Raw genomic sequence first — 14,088 nt, 5'->3', positions numbered from 1 at the left:
GGAGGTGGCAATGGATACATTTTCCCCAGGTCTCTAAGTCACAAGTGCAAACATGGTGACGTAGATGTTTGCATCCTTGAGTACTGATTTTTCCTTCCCTTTGACCTCCCTTTAATGAAAATTGATTAGGATCATTATCAGTAAATGTTCTGAAAAGTATTTCATGTGGCCATTTCTGTGGCCTACCAGTGGAAAGAAAATAGAGAAGAAAGAAATAAAACAATGACGTAAGTATCTTATAAATTCATCTTGAAGAATACGTAAGGAGGTATTTCTTGATGGCAGCTCTTTCTTAAAACCTACATGATCACTGGCAAAAATATACTACACAGAATTTTATTTCAGCAAGAGGCTCATTTAATATAATTGCAATAGCCCAAATATTTGCTCAGAAGAGAAAATGTTACAGCAAAACACGTATACACCCTCCCTGCCACGAGCAATGTTTCCATTATTGAAGCCAAACTAAATATACTTATCCTGGAAAGAGAAAATGGAGAGAAAAGATTTTAAAGCAAAGCAAGGAATAGGGATTCACAACAGAGAGTCATCCTAAAACTATCTTAAAAACAAATATTCTGCCACTTTCCTGCAAATATGCCAAGGAAAATACGTGAAACAATACGAATTCTCTTCTAAATGTTGCATAATGTATACATTTATGTTAAAAATATTTCTGCAATTTTTGTGTTTTCCAAATTTATTGGTGACTTTTCTCTGCAGGTTTTACCTAACAACAACTTATTTCATAATTAAGCAAACGGGAGTGAATTCATACTAGCTGTCTTTACCACCATTTTTATTCAACACTTAAGACACAGGTGTTTATGGGGAACTTGCTCCTCCTTCAGCTTCCCCTTCCCCTTGGCCTTCACATCCACCTGCATGAGTGTGCACCAATAAGCAATGTTCCAAACACAATGAACACATTTCCTTCTGAAAGAAGTGAGCAGATGGTGTACTTATGATTATGATATAGCATTAATGAGGACTTTTAAGACATAAAAGTCAGCACAACATTAAATAGATAAGCCAGATCAAAAAGAAATGGAAATTTTGTTTCTCAAAAAGTGTATTGCTTTTCTAGAACACTTACCACTGTTCAGTTTTATTTTAGAGAACTATCATACAATTCTTAACTTCTTACAGCAAGCAGGCCATTTCCCTAAGATTGCGATTGTGCATACTGTTCAATTCTATTGGAAAATATGCAAAGATTTTGAAATCTTTAGGCTTGTGTACTCCTTTGCCAGTGCTCTTTCTACAGATGTATATTTTTATACTTCTTGCATAGTTTTTTTGTTTGAGGGACAAAATGCTTGGTGAAACTATTTTACATTTGGACATGGGGCAAAACCAACATGCTTAGAGTTGGTTTTTGGCTCCTCTTTGCCAGAAGTTTTGCGTTTAGCATTTCATACAATCCAATGGAAATTTTATGTGAGTGGAAGCAGGAAAAACCTGGAGGAAAGCCAACTTCTTTATCTTCTAGCCACCCACAAACCTGCAGAGAATAATTATAAAACATCAGGCTGGTGTTGGCAGAACCTGATGGATATCTGGTGAACCCTGGGTCAACTGTGAGGGATATGAAGGTAAGTCTTGCATCATTCTCGCTCTTGCAGCAGGGCAATCTAATAGGAAGAAACAGACTTAAATGCAACTACCTATAGGATATCACTTATTATATGACAGAGTAATGTCTTTAACACGTAAGGTAGATCATGTCGTTCCTCTGCTTGAGATTCTCTACTGGCTACTTACTTCACTCCCAGTAAAAAATGGAATCCTATCAATGCCTGAGTGGTTTCCCATCACCTCACAACTCCTGCAGTCCACTGTAGCCACCCTGGCATCCTTGCTGCTCCTCTGTCAGCATGCCAGGCTGCCCCATCCAGGGGCCACTGCATTTGCTGTGCAGAGGGAGCCATATAGCTTCCTTCCTCTTCTCCATGTCTTTGCCCAAAAGTCTCCTCGAGGTCCCTATCATGCTGCACTCCCCCATGCACTTTGGATCTTGCTTACCCTAGTCTGTATCCATTTCCTCCCATAGAAACCATCACTTTCTAATGTACTGTGCAATTTACTTATTTGCTGTGTTGATTTTCTGAGTCTCCATCCCTGATTCTAGAATAGAAGTTCCTTGAGGACTGGGATCATGTCTACTTTCTTTACTTCTCCATCCCGAGCACACAGGCTCATGGCAACAACTGGCACATGATAAACATCTTGAATGCATCAAAGAATAACCTAGACACACAAAGGTGAAGGTTGACCTGGAAGAAGAAGGGGTCTGTGGAGGGGTGACCTACACAACTTATTTAGAGGCTGGGGCAGGAGCTTGCAGCATAGCTGAGCAGAGTGCTGGCCGTGGGGAAAGGATATCTATAAATCAGCTCAGGTCACTTTCTAGAATGGCCTTGGGGTCTGATGGGAAGGGTAGTCCACTCCCTCTCCTCTGGACCCGCTCCATGAACTCATCCTAAGTCTCAGAAGAATGATTTTAAAGAATAACGTCAGAGGACAAATATTTTATGGCAATTTGGGTGGTTTACAGTTTGAGTTTTGGACTGATAAGTTGGGGCAATGCGGGTTACACACATATCATCAGGGCCTATTGTAGATCCTGGTGATGATCACTGAATAAGCATTTATTATGCTGAATAGAGATTTTTAAATACTGAAATTAGAATATTTGAGCATTTATAATACTCCTTTGAAATTACATTTAAATTTATGAACCAGATAAAAAATTATTGCTTTACTTTAGAATTACACAGTTTTTTAGACAAAAAAATAAAATATATTTGTTTTGATTGATGATTGACCATACTCACTTGGTCTGACATCTGTTAGCCATCGTTCGAATTATATTAGGCCTTGTGGCAATTTATTATTACAGGATATTGTAAAAATTAACCTAGGCTTGAAGGAGTAAGATTTAACACTGATCAGAATTTTGAAAAGTATCACACCACTCAAATAGACGGATCTGAACAATAGTGTCATTATTGGAATGGAATGTGGCCTCCCTTTTCTCAAGGGTATAACACTAAAAGCAGAGTGAAAATGCTGGCTTATTTGTTGAACATTCCTCTGACATTACACTGAAGTCACAGGCGCTACAGAATATTCAGTAAGCATGCCTTTCATACTTCAGCACACAGCTAAAGTAAATTATAGTACCAATATCTACCACTGAGTTAAATAAATGAGAGTTCAGCTCTTCCACAATGGTTTCCCTTCTGTTAGTAGAGTGAATTAGAACATTTCAACTCCTGGTTTGATTACTCAGACTTATGCATCCTACCCACTGCCAGGTAAGTGAGTCTACCGGTAACCTTTGCCTCAAACTTAAGTTATACCTTTGAACATTTACGTTTATCGATGTCTTCAAACTATAACTCTGATGACTTCAGATACAGAGCTTTGATGTCTTTATAACTTAGTAACCCTTTCTGACTAAGCTTTAAAGCAACTTTGAATGTGGGTGGAGGGACAGGCCCTTTATTTCAATGGAATGTTTTACCAGTTCCTCTTACCCACATTCCTATCATTCAGCATTGTGAGAAGGTAAAACTTACAAAGCCACTGATGGACAAGGATGTTGCTTAAATAAGGTAATCATATTTCAAAAATTGTTTCTGGCACAATAATTTAACGTTAGTAATGGAAATCCAAATAAACTTTCAGCTCCTGCATCAATAATGTGAATGTCACATAAATGAGCACGTAGTAATACCTGCATCAGGCTGTTAACCCTCTTTGCCTCTCACCTCTGCATTCATTTCTTGGGGCCATGTGGCCTGCCAGGTGCTCCTGATACAAAGATGAAAAAAGTCCTGCCCTCAAGTGGCTTTCAGTTTAGTTAGAGGAATGCCTGGATGGATAACATCAATAAATTGGTGAGACAGATAGGCTCAGGGGTTGCAGAGCCAGTGGTGCATAGTGAGCATTTCAGAGGAAGGGTTCCTGGAAGAGATAGTGCCCAGTAGATGCAAAAGGGCTGAAACTAACTTTGTCAGCTGCAAACGTGGTGTGGGGCTTGCTGTTCTTCATTCCAGAAGCAAAAACACAGAGGTTAAAAGGGCTTATGTCGCTGAAAATAAGCTTAAAACAAGACAGCCTTCCAATAAATTAACTCTGGTATGATGATCAAAATTATACTCTGGTGGGTACCTCAAAATTATAAAAACTAAAATATTAGCATGCTCTCTCTCCTCCCTTCTATATAACAACATTTACATCTTGAAAAAAAAAAAATCATTTCCAGATTGGTAGCTGCTTCTTTTTACCAAGAGTTGGTTTTAACTGCAGCTAATGTATTTGTGTAGTGAAACTGTAAGATCAAGCACATGCCTTAAAGAAACAATTGGGGGCACATTTCAAAATCAGACTTCGCAAAATGCAGCTATGCCTAAACTCATCACAATTATTTTCCAAACACTTCTGTTTACCTGATTACACGTTATAGTATGTTTCTTTATATTAATATCAAAAACCCCAAAGCAATCCCATGGTTTTTTTAGGAGACACAATACTCAGTATTTTCTTCCGAGTACACTCACAAACTCAGAATGTATGTCATACTTATATCACATATAGGCATAGAGGGAGTAACTAGATGGATACTGACATAGTCACACAGGGAAACATATATAAGACAGGTATAGCGTGAACAATACATAGATATTTCTAAAGAAAACATTTGTAATTTAGCATTACTCCATAATTGTATTTTATTATTTCTTTCCTTCATTCACAGCACCAAAGGGCATTTTCCCTCAAGTTGAGGGACATACCTACAAAAAGGCAGGCTGGATCTCCACAATCTCCACATCCACTGCATGCCCGTTCCCCACCTGTCCCCTTGGAGTCCACTGACACCATACAGCACTGGGTACCTACCTGGCTGAAGCTCTGGCCCGTAGCTCGGGCTTGTGTGCCTCGGGCCGGGAGCTGTGAAGGGGTGGTTTCCCCCAGGGCCAGGGTCTGGTTGCTATGGTAGCTGGCCGGATACTGGAAAGACCCTTCAGGTTTGGAATTGAGCTGAAGTGCACTCTGGGAGAGCAGGCTGGGCCCTGCATTGAAAGTCATTTAGAGCAGTCAGTGACAGTCTCAGTGAAGCAGAAATGATATGTATTATTTATTGAGAGTAGCCTAGAATTATCTCATGCACATGATTCCAGCCATCCACGCTTAAAATTCTGAGAACTAAAATGACCATATAATTTGACTCCAGCTCTCAGATGAGATTTTTTTTTTTTTTTTTTGGTGGCGGTTTAAAAGTTCTCAAAGGAGTAGATTTTTCAAATGATCTCATCCTGACCTACATAGAGACATTTTTTATGAGACAAATTAGTTAATCAAGTAGTTATTTTGGGATCAGACCATATCAGAAATATTTGAAATAATGTAAAACTCTACTTTTTGGTACCCGTTAATGTCGCTAATACAATTATATCTCCTACTTAATGATCGAGATGCTAAAACACTCGAAACCTTCCAATCACTGACAAATTCTATTGTAGAAATAGTGATATAATACCTCAGTGCCTGAAGGGTAGACAGTGTTTAAAATATTAATAGCTCTTTGTACAATGTGGAATTTACCGTCGCCTCACATAATCCCTGATGACTGGTTACCTTTACCATCACAGCAGTGCACAGTAGGAGAACAAAGAGAACATACAGTGTTCAAATTCGTGCCACGAATGTAGCTGATATTACAAGGGATGAAGAATCAGTTTCTGGTCTTATTTAATTATACGTTGCATAAGAAATTGTGTTTTATTTTCTTATATTCTATTTAGATGAGATCCTTGCAAACATCTTCCCATTTTCTTTTTAAGCAAATTTTCTTTGATCAAATTTAATACTCTCTTTGGGGATCAAATAAGTATAGAGGAGAGTAAATGTGCTTGTTACTTTCCATTGTGTGTGTTTGAGAGGGGCTGGGGTAAGAAGAGTGTGTTAGTGGCAAAAACTTGGCAATACAAGTTTTCTCCTGTCTCTTTGTACCATAGTACAAAGTCATATATTCGATGGAGTGTAATAATACACATATAGACTATAGCATAACCATTAAATCATTCTTGATCTCCCTCTTTGGCTGTTTTAGACAATAGTATCACTTCTGATAAGTATGAGCAAATTTCAAGTTCCTTATTTTTTCTTCTTAAGAATGGAACATGACTTTATATTTCGAATGAGACATGATGTGCATCACCTTTCATAAAAATAATGCATCCTCTTTTAAATAACATTGGTTCATAAAATCTTTGGTACTTAAAGCCTTCCCAATCCCTCTGATTTTCTGATGGAACTTTAAAACAACATCAAGATATTTTTTCATCAGTATTTGAAACAACATGAAGATAATTTTTCATCAACATTTTATATTGAATAATATGCCAATTAGCTACTACAGTTATTTTGGAATCTATGCAGTTTCTGGGAAAAAAAAGGTAAGCAAGGAAATAAAAGTGTGTTCATCCAGCCACAACTTCATCATGAAGGGTATAACAAAAGTACAAATGCAATCCCTTTACTTTTAATTTAAGAAACCCAGTCCTGAGAAAACAGTATGTACCAGATGGTAACGTTTTCAATAGCCTGGAAAAAAATCATTTATTCTGTCCTAATGGTATTATAGGACTAATCACTGAATATAAGGAAGTCTCTGAGGGGAGATGTATTTAGAGTTTGATTCTGGGTGCCAGTAACGTATTGTCCCCATCACTGCTATGGAAGCTGCCAGGCCCAGCCGAGTCAAAGAACACTGTCTGAGGTCCAAGTGACAGGCAGGCTCAAATATGGGAGAGCCTCTGGAGGTGGGGGAAGTGGAGACTAACCGTAAAGCACAGGGGAAGGAGGTGGGCACTGGGAAGACAGTGACAACTGTGGCTAAGGGCTTTACCCTTGGTCCCTCCGAAGGTCACATCTTAATGGTGGGAATAAGCTATGGTGGAAAAGCAAAAGCCTTTTCAGCTGGGTGGTCACCATTCTACCTGACAATGGAGGGCTGCCCGCTGAGGCTTTCTTGGCTCTTTCTTTTTTGTACGGTCTACCTGGGCATAATGGCTTGCACTGGCCATAGTCTCCTCCCCCCTTGAGAGAGTAATGCATCCTAAGAGCAAAGAAGGTTAAAGCAGATACAACGACAGTGCACAGACCTTTGGAAATATGAATAGAATGAAGTAAATAAACACATAAACAAAATATTTAATTTCACGGAAGAAGTTTAGCATTATCTTAAAACAGATAGTTGCATGTCCTGATTATTTGCCTTTCAAAGAGAATGCAGGAATTGCTCTGAAGAACTGTTGTGAGTATGTAGTTAGCAAGTTAAATAACTTTGTATATTCTGAATAGACTCATACAATTATCTCCAGAAACCTGCAAATGCTGTCTGCACAGGATCTTCTAATGACAATGTAAAGTCCCTTTTCAAAATAATTTCAATTAAAAATATGGTTTACTTGCTCCCAGAATATATATGATAGAACAATGAAATCTGTTCATCTTTTATAGAATCAGTTGTGTATTTGATCAGTACTCAATGAAAACTAACCAGGATTTTCTATCTCATTACTCTATTCATACATCTCAAGCACTGAAACCTAGATGTACTCTGACAAAAGTAATGGCAACAACGAGCAATGTATCAGAATATTACAGCACTGACATATCACGTGGCAAGGACAGAACAGTCAAGACAATAGCCAAAACTGTGTACGCATTTTAGAATGTTTTTCCATTGCTCACTAGGTTTTAAATCAGTGTCATTTATTCATTCCAATTTTAGAAAGCATAGACATATGAATACATGAAACAGGTTAAAATTGTAGGACAATTCTTAATTACTTTATAATGAAAGTACAATTTAATGTAACTTTCAATTAGCTTTATTAATATTATTGTGCAATGAGGTAGAAAATACAAATTTGCTGAGGATTTAAAAAGCATTTATAGTTTTGGGCTTTAAATTATGATTTTTTTTCCTCCGGAACTTTTGACTTTTTATCGAGCCTTGCTTGGGCTAGAGGTAAAATGAGGCTGTGGTCCTGAATCTATGGAGTCTATGACCTGAAGGATGCAGGTGATACGGAAAGAAATGGTAGAGGAAGGGAAAGAAGGTGGACCCTAACATTTCACCCAGGGAGACAGGCTATTGTCTTTAATGCAATGATTTCCAGAAGACATCTGAACTGTGAGCAACAGTGGATCATCATGTCCTTCTTGGCCACAGAGAGAAGAAGCCATGGTCCCATTTGCCTTCAAGATGCTGACCTGAGGGGTCACAGTGACTTCTTTGACCATCTGGCCCTTCTCCATGATGGAACAGTCCTCAGAACTGAGCCCAAGAGTTTTCCCAAAATGAATCACCCTGTGAGCCAGGAAGGGAAGGTGAAACCATTTCCTGATACATTGATAAGGCTTAAGACAGTTTTCTTTGTTCTGAACAAAACCTACTAGTCTTAACTGGATAGAGAGAAGAAATTCCAAGGGAACTACAAAGTTGATTCCATTAAATCCTAAGAAGATACATGAAGCAAGGATCTTGAGTGTAACACCAATGTCTCAGTATGTTTTCACATGTATGAATTGGTTAGAGACTACACAGCAACCTGTGAAAAAAACTGCATGATCTTCATTTTTGTCCTAGAAGTACAGGCAGAGGCAGAGAGAGGTTAAATTGTCAGCCAGTGTCACAAATATGGTAACATGAAGAGGCTTGGATCCTTATCTTCTGTCTCCAAGTCCAAAAGTTGTTTTTGTTCAATATCAAAGCACTGTTTCTTTAAGTCATATATACATGTCAGCAGTTTAAGGTTGAAAAAGTCCTGTGTAAACAGAAATCCACTTGTTTGCAGGAGAAATCTTCAGGCCTCAAATTTGGGTGCTTCTCCAGTGAACTGCTGCTTACAGATTCCAGGTGCTGGCTAAAGGAAACTCGCTGTCCACTACTCGTGGGACAAAATCAATCTCAGAAGATGCAGAGGTTGAAATGTTAATTTTCTGCATAAAAATTCAGACCCACTTATAGGTCATATCAATACAGACACTATATAACACAGACACAATATGGCCAGCTTCTTCTGATCAGATTAACTGAGTATTTTAGAGTTTCCATGATAATGTGTACTCGTTCTGTTTGCATACTTTTAGAGAGACTTTATCTGGAATTGCTAATATTTGCCTTCTTTAGCTGAACATCTGCCTCAGAATACAGTAGACCTTCAATTAAAGAATATACTTTGTAATAATACAGAAGAGGCCAGAGGTCTACAGTGTGGCATCCCGAGTTATTCTGTAAGTCACAAGCACACTAATGGAGTATCTGAACGCGTGTTGAAAAAAATCCAGGACTGGACATCCACAGACCTGGGCTCTAGCCCATCTTCATACTTATTTGACCATAGATGATGATGAGAAAGATGATGATGACAAAGATGATGATGACAGTGACAGTAATGACCAGTTAACCTTTTTTTGAGTGCTTATGAAGTTCCAAGGATTGTTCTGAGCAGTTTCCATCTACTAACCCATTGAATTTTAATGACATCTAAGCGAGGAAGGTACAACCATTCCCGCTAATGCCGAGGGAACTGAGGGATCCATTAACTGAGACCTCGCAGTTACTGGTGGACCTGGCATTAAAAAAAATAGCAGATTGTCTTCAGAATGTGTGTTCTTAAACACACTTCATGATTCTGTCACGACAAATTGTAATCTTTCCAAATTTGAACACTTAAGGAGATAATGGATGTGCAAGTGCTTGGAAAAATTTTAACTGCTATATAAATATCAGTTATTATTATCTGATTATCTAATTGCATAGCCACATGGTCTGATAACAATAAAACTTTCAGTGGGATTTTTTTGGTCTTGAAAACCTTATTGCAGGAATGTCCCACACATCATTTAGGTTTTCTTTCAACAACCTGCAAGCTTTCATCTTACAAACAAGACATACAAGGCACAGTTCATTACAATGGCCTGCATGCAATAATACAACAACAACAAAAACACCAAAATTAATGTCAGAGCAAATAGATGAGAAGCTAAAATCTTTTGGCACTTAGAGACAGTTCTCCGTTTCCTCAGCCTGAAATTCTTTTTTCCATCAACCTCAAAACTCATTCTCAAACTTAAACTGCTGCTTAAATGTCACCTCCTAATATTTTCACAGAAAATATTAAGCAAGAATAAAGGAAACAGATGGTAGAATTTATGTACAAAAGGGTTATTGGAGATTACAAAATCAATGAGAAAAATTGTTGATTATTTCTAAAATTACTGAACTGATTTAAATAGGTTTAAAGCACTTTGATCAGACTTAACTCTGCAGAAAAAAAATATTCTGTTTAAATTTCACTACTAATGATCTCATTTGTAGCAGCAGTTTCACCTTTATGGGTTCCGGAAGAACTTGCCCATTTACAAATTTACTTAGAGTAAGAGGTAGCTACTGGTGATAAAGTGGTTGTTTACTCCTAATCTTCATTAGTAACTTATAAAGCTCATTTGGAGGAGTTTCTCTGAGGAGGTCCCCTAAAAATAGTGGCTCAGAGCATCTGCCATTCCAAAAATCAACTGAGAGAAAAAGCCCAAGGGGCTTGTTATGCAAGAAAGATTCAGGGTTGATGTAGTTGTTCTATGGGCAGGTGTGTTTTTAAATTTCATTTCTAAGCCTCTGTCTCCAGAATATCTATTTCATCTCGTCAGTTGCTTTCAATGTGTAATGCTTTATGTGAAAATTAAAACGTTAATGGTCCCAGGAATATAGAAGTACCCATTTAGTTTTTAAACTGATTTAGACTTAACCAATGTCCTAGGCTTAAGTAGCATGCTTTTCCAAGTTTGACTACTGTGGATGGATACATATTGGATTGGTCAAGCGTTTGCACTACACAGTAAGTCACTCAAAGTCACTCAACTTCTTTTCTTTTTTTTTAAAATTTTACTTTAAGTTCTAGGATACATGTGCAGAATGTGCAGGTTTGTTACATAGGTATACATGTGTCATGGTGGTTTGCTGCACCTATCAACCCATCATCTAGGTTTTAAGCCCTGCATGCATTAGGTATTTGTTCTGGTGTTCTCCCTCCCCTTCCCTCCCATCCTCCAACAGGCCCCGGGGTGTGATGTTCCCCTCCCTGTGTCCATGTGTTCTCATTGTTCAATTCCCACTTATGAGTGAGAACATGTGGTGTTTGGTTTTCTGTTCCTGTGTTAGTTTGCTGAGAATGATGGTTTCCAGTTTCATCCATGTCCCTGCAAAGGACATGAACTCATTCTTTTTTATGGCTGCGAGGTGACTCAATATTCTTTACAATGGTGTAAAATGGAAGACATGAGCAAACTGACATTTGTCATAAAAATGACTCTCAAATGTATAACTTTAGTTTGGAATGTATACCCAAAGAATTTTATCATGAGTGAGATTGCACATGATATTGTAATCATAGAAGTGTACTTTTCCTCACTCACTCCAGTTCTCTTACAAAGTTTTGTCTTTAGATTATTTGCCATTAGAAATTAATGTAGCACAGGCCGGGCGCGGTGGCTCACGCTTGTAATCCCAGCACTTTGGGAGGCCGAGGCGGGCGGATCACGAGGTCAGGAGATCGAGACCACGGTGAAACCCTGTCTCTACTAAAAATACAAAAAATTAGCCGGGCGTGGTGGCGGGCGCCTGTAGTCCCAGCTACTCGGAGAGGCTGAGGCAGGAGAATGGCGTGAACCCGGGAGGCGGAGCTTGCAGTGAGCCGAGATCGCGCCACTGCACTCCAGCCTGGGCGACAGAGCGAGACTCCGTCTCAAAAAAAACAAAAAAAAAGAAAAAAAAAGAAAAAAAAAAAAAAAAGAAATTAATGTAGCACAAGGAAAATAAAAACATTATATATTTCTTCATAAATAGTTTAAAGAGGATCTGATATATTTGTATTTCTCACTATCAATACTTGCAAAAATAAACAAAACATTAATACAAATCGGTTTTGAAGAAAATAAAATTTAAAAGTGAAACTCAGAAAACACTACGATTTGTGAATGGGAACATAGGAGTTTAAAGAACCAGTCTCTGATTTGTCACTCATCACACATTTCCCCCCGCCATGATCTGCATGGCTTGCTGGTGCATTTCTTTCAGGTCTCTCATTCAATGTCTTCTCACAATGGAGGATTTCCTGGCCTTCAATCATTCTTTATTCTAGTGGTTCTCAAAACTCTTGGTCTCTTAACCTTCAAAATTATAGAGGACTCCAAAGAGCTTTATTTTATCTGGGTATATATGATGCTAGTCACTCAAAATGTTTCCAACAGAAGAATATGCAGCACACGTTCCCAGAGCTGTCAGGGACATGACGTTGTTACATGCCACGTAGTCTCGAAATCTTCAACAACATTTGTGTGAGAAAAGGAATGGGAAAGCAAGCATCTCTTAGTATTATTATGAAAACCTTTTGACTTTGAAAGTCCCCATCAGGGGCCACGAAGACCCCGGAATTCCCAAGTATATTTTGAGAAAAGGTGCTCTACTCTACTGCTGACCTGGCTCTGTCCTTCTGCAAAGCCATTATCTATCTGGCCCTCCAGTATTGAAAAGGTTGATTTTGGCCTTTTATGACTAGAATGTAAACGCCACAAGGACAGAGACCCTTTGTTCCCGCCATTAGTAAGTGGTTAATACATACATTTAACAAAGTAAGTGACTGGAACATCCACCTGTGCCTACAGTGATATAATAAAAACCCAGTATATTAAGAGTTGGTTACATCAGTTACTGTTTAAGTGCCTTATTGTTTGATCAGTATCAGTATTCTTTTTTTTTAGACAGAGTCTGGCTCTATTGCTGGAGCTCAGTGAGGCAATCTTGGCTCACTGCAACCACGGCTTTCCAGGTTCAAGCGATTCTCCTGCCTCAGCCTCCCAAGTAGCTGGGATTACAGGGGTGCCCCACCATGCCTGGCTAATTTTTTGTAGAGATGGGGTTTCACCATGTTGGTCAGGCTGGTCTCAAACTACTGACCTCAAGCGATCTGCCTGCCTTGGCCTCCCAAAGTGCTGGGATTGCAGGCATGAACCACTATGACTGGCCAGTATTCGTATGTTTTAACTTTTGGGGGAATCCCTCAATACATCTTCATAATGTGTTAACCGGGAGAGTCCTCTCCTTCCTCTACCTCGCAGGGAAAAGTCTGCTTATTCTAAGGCTTTCTCACTGGGGCTGGCAGCTTCTTTGCTTTTTCTCATACCTATGGCAGCTCTGAAACTGTCCTCACTTTCAGCAGCTTTCATCTAATCTTCATGTTTGTGTTCTGGGAATCTACAATGCCTTGACAATTTCAAGACCAGGAAATTCCCACCAGGTTCTACACACATTGTGCTTGATCCCAGAAGATCCTGATAACTCAAGTGGGAACGATGTCTTTAATGAGAAATTTGCATTGTTTTCTCATATTAAGTGCATGGTTAAACAGCTCTTCTTACTTGATGCCTTTGCCTATTCCTTAAATTCTTACGTTTGCCTCTGAGCTGGCAACCTTGTTAGAGAAGGTATAACATGCTTCTGAAACATCTACATGGTAGAAGGAAATCTAAGTGAAATCTAAGAAAAAGAAATTAGGCCGGAAGCAGTAGCTTATGCTTGCAATTCCAGCTACTCGGGAGGCTGAGGCAGGAGAATCATTTGAACCCAGGAGACAAAGGTTGCTGTGAGATGAGATTGCACCATTGCACTCCAGCCTGGCAACAGAGCAGGGCTCCGTTAAAAAAAAAAAAAAAATTAAACACCAGCTGAGAAACAGATAGAAATACTTTCTGGAAGGGAGGATAATTATAGCTTCCTGAAGGATTTTATTATTTCCTGTGGGCCACCTATGTGTTTTCCCTCAGCTTTTGCCCTCACCTTCCATTTTTGCTACTGCTAACCTCCCATTAATTTCATACACCCAAGGTAGGGGGGAAAGTGAGTGTAAGTGAATTTCCAAAGGAATGGTAGCATCAGCCAACTTTAGAACTGGACACCATGACAAACCTCTGGAAAGAACAGTCTTGTTTGTATTTTAAAAACTTGGACCT

The 14,088-nt window shown here is 38.9% G+C and overlaps 1 protein-coding gene across 7 annotated transcripts in view; it reads right to left on the bottom strand.

Annotated features, from left to right (window-relative positions):
- Nucleotides 1-14,088, bottom strand: part of CTNND2 (catenin delta 2) — a 936,154-nt gene that overhangs the window by 424,337 nt on the left and 497,729 nt on the right. For all 7 annotated transcript variants that reach the window (XM_055245590.2, XM_055245587.2, XM_055245588.2 and 4 more), the window contains one exon: nt 4,909-5,081. In XM_055245590.2, the coding sequence (XP_055101565.1) occupies nt 4,909-5,081 (173 nt within the window). The remainder of the gene's footprint in view (nt 1-4,908; nt 5,082-14,088) is intronic.

This window comes from Symphalangus syndactylus, chromosome 16 (assembly GCF_028878055.3).
Source record: "Symphalangus syndactylus isolate Jambi chromosome 16, NHGRI_mSymSyn1-v2.1_pri, whole genome shotgun sequence".
NCBI classification, from domain to species: domain Eukaryota; kingdom Metazoa; phylum Chordata; class Mammalia; order Primates; family Hylobatidae; genus Symphalangus; species Symphalangus syndactylus.
The sequence above is the reverse complement of the archived record's forward strand: the minus strand, read 5'-3'. Positions and strand labels throughout refer to the sequence as shown.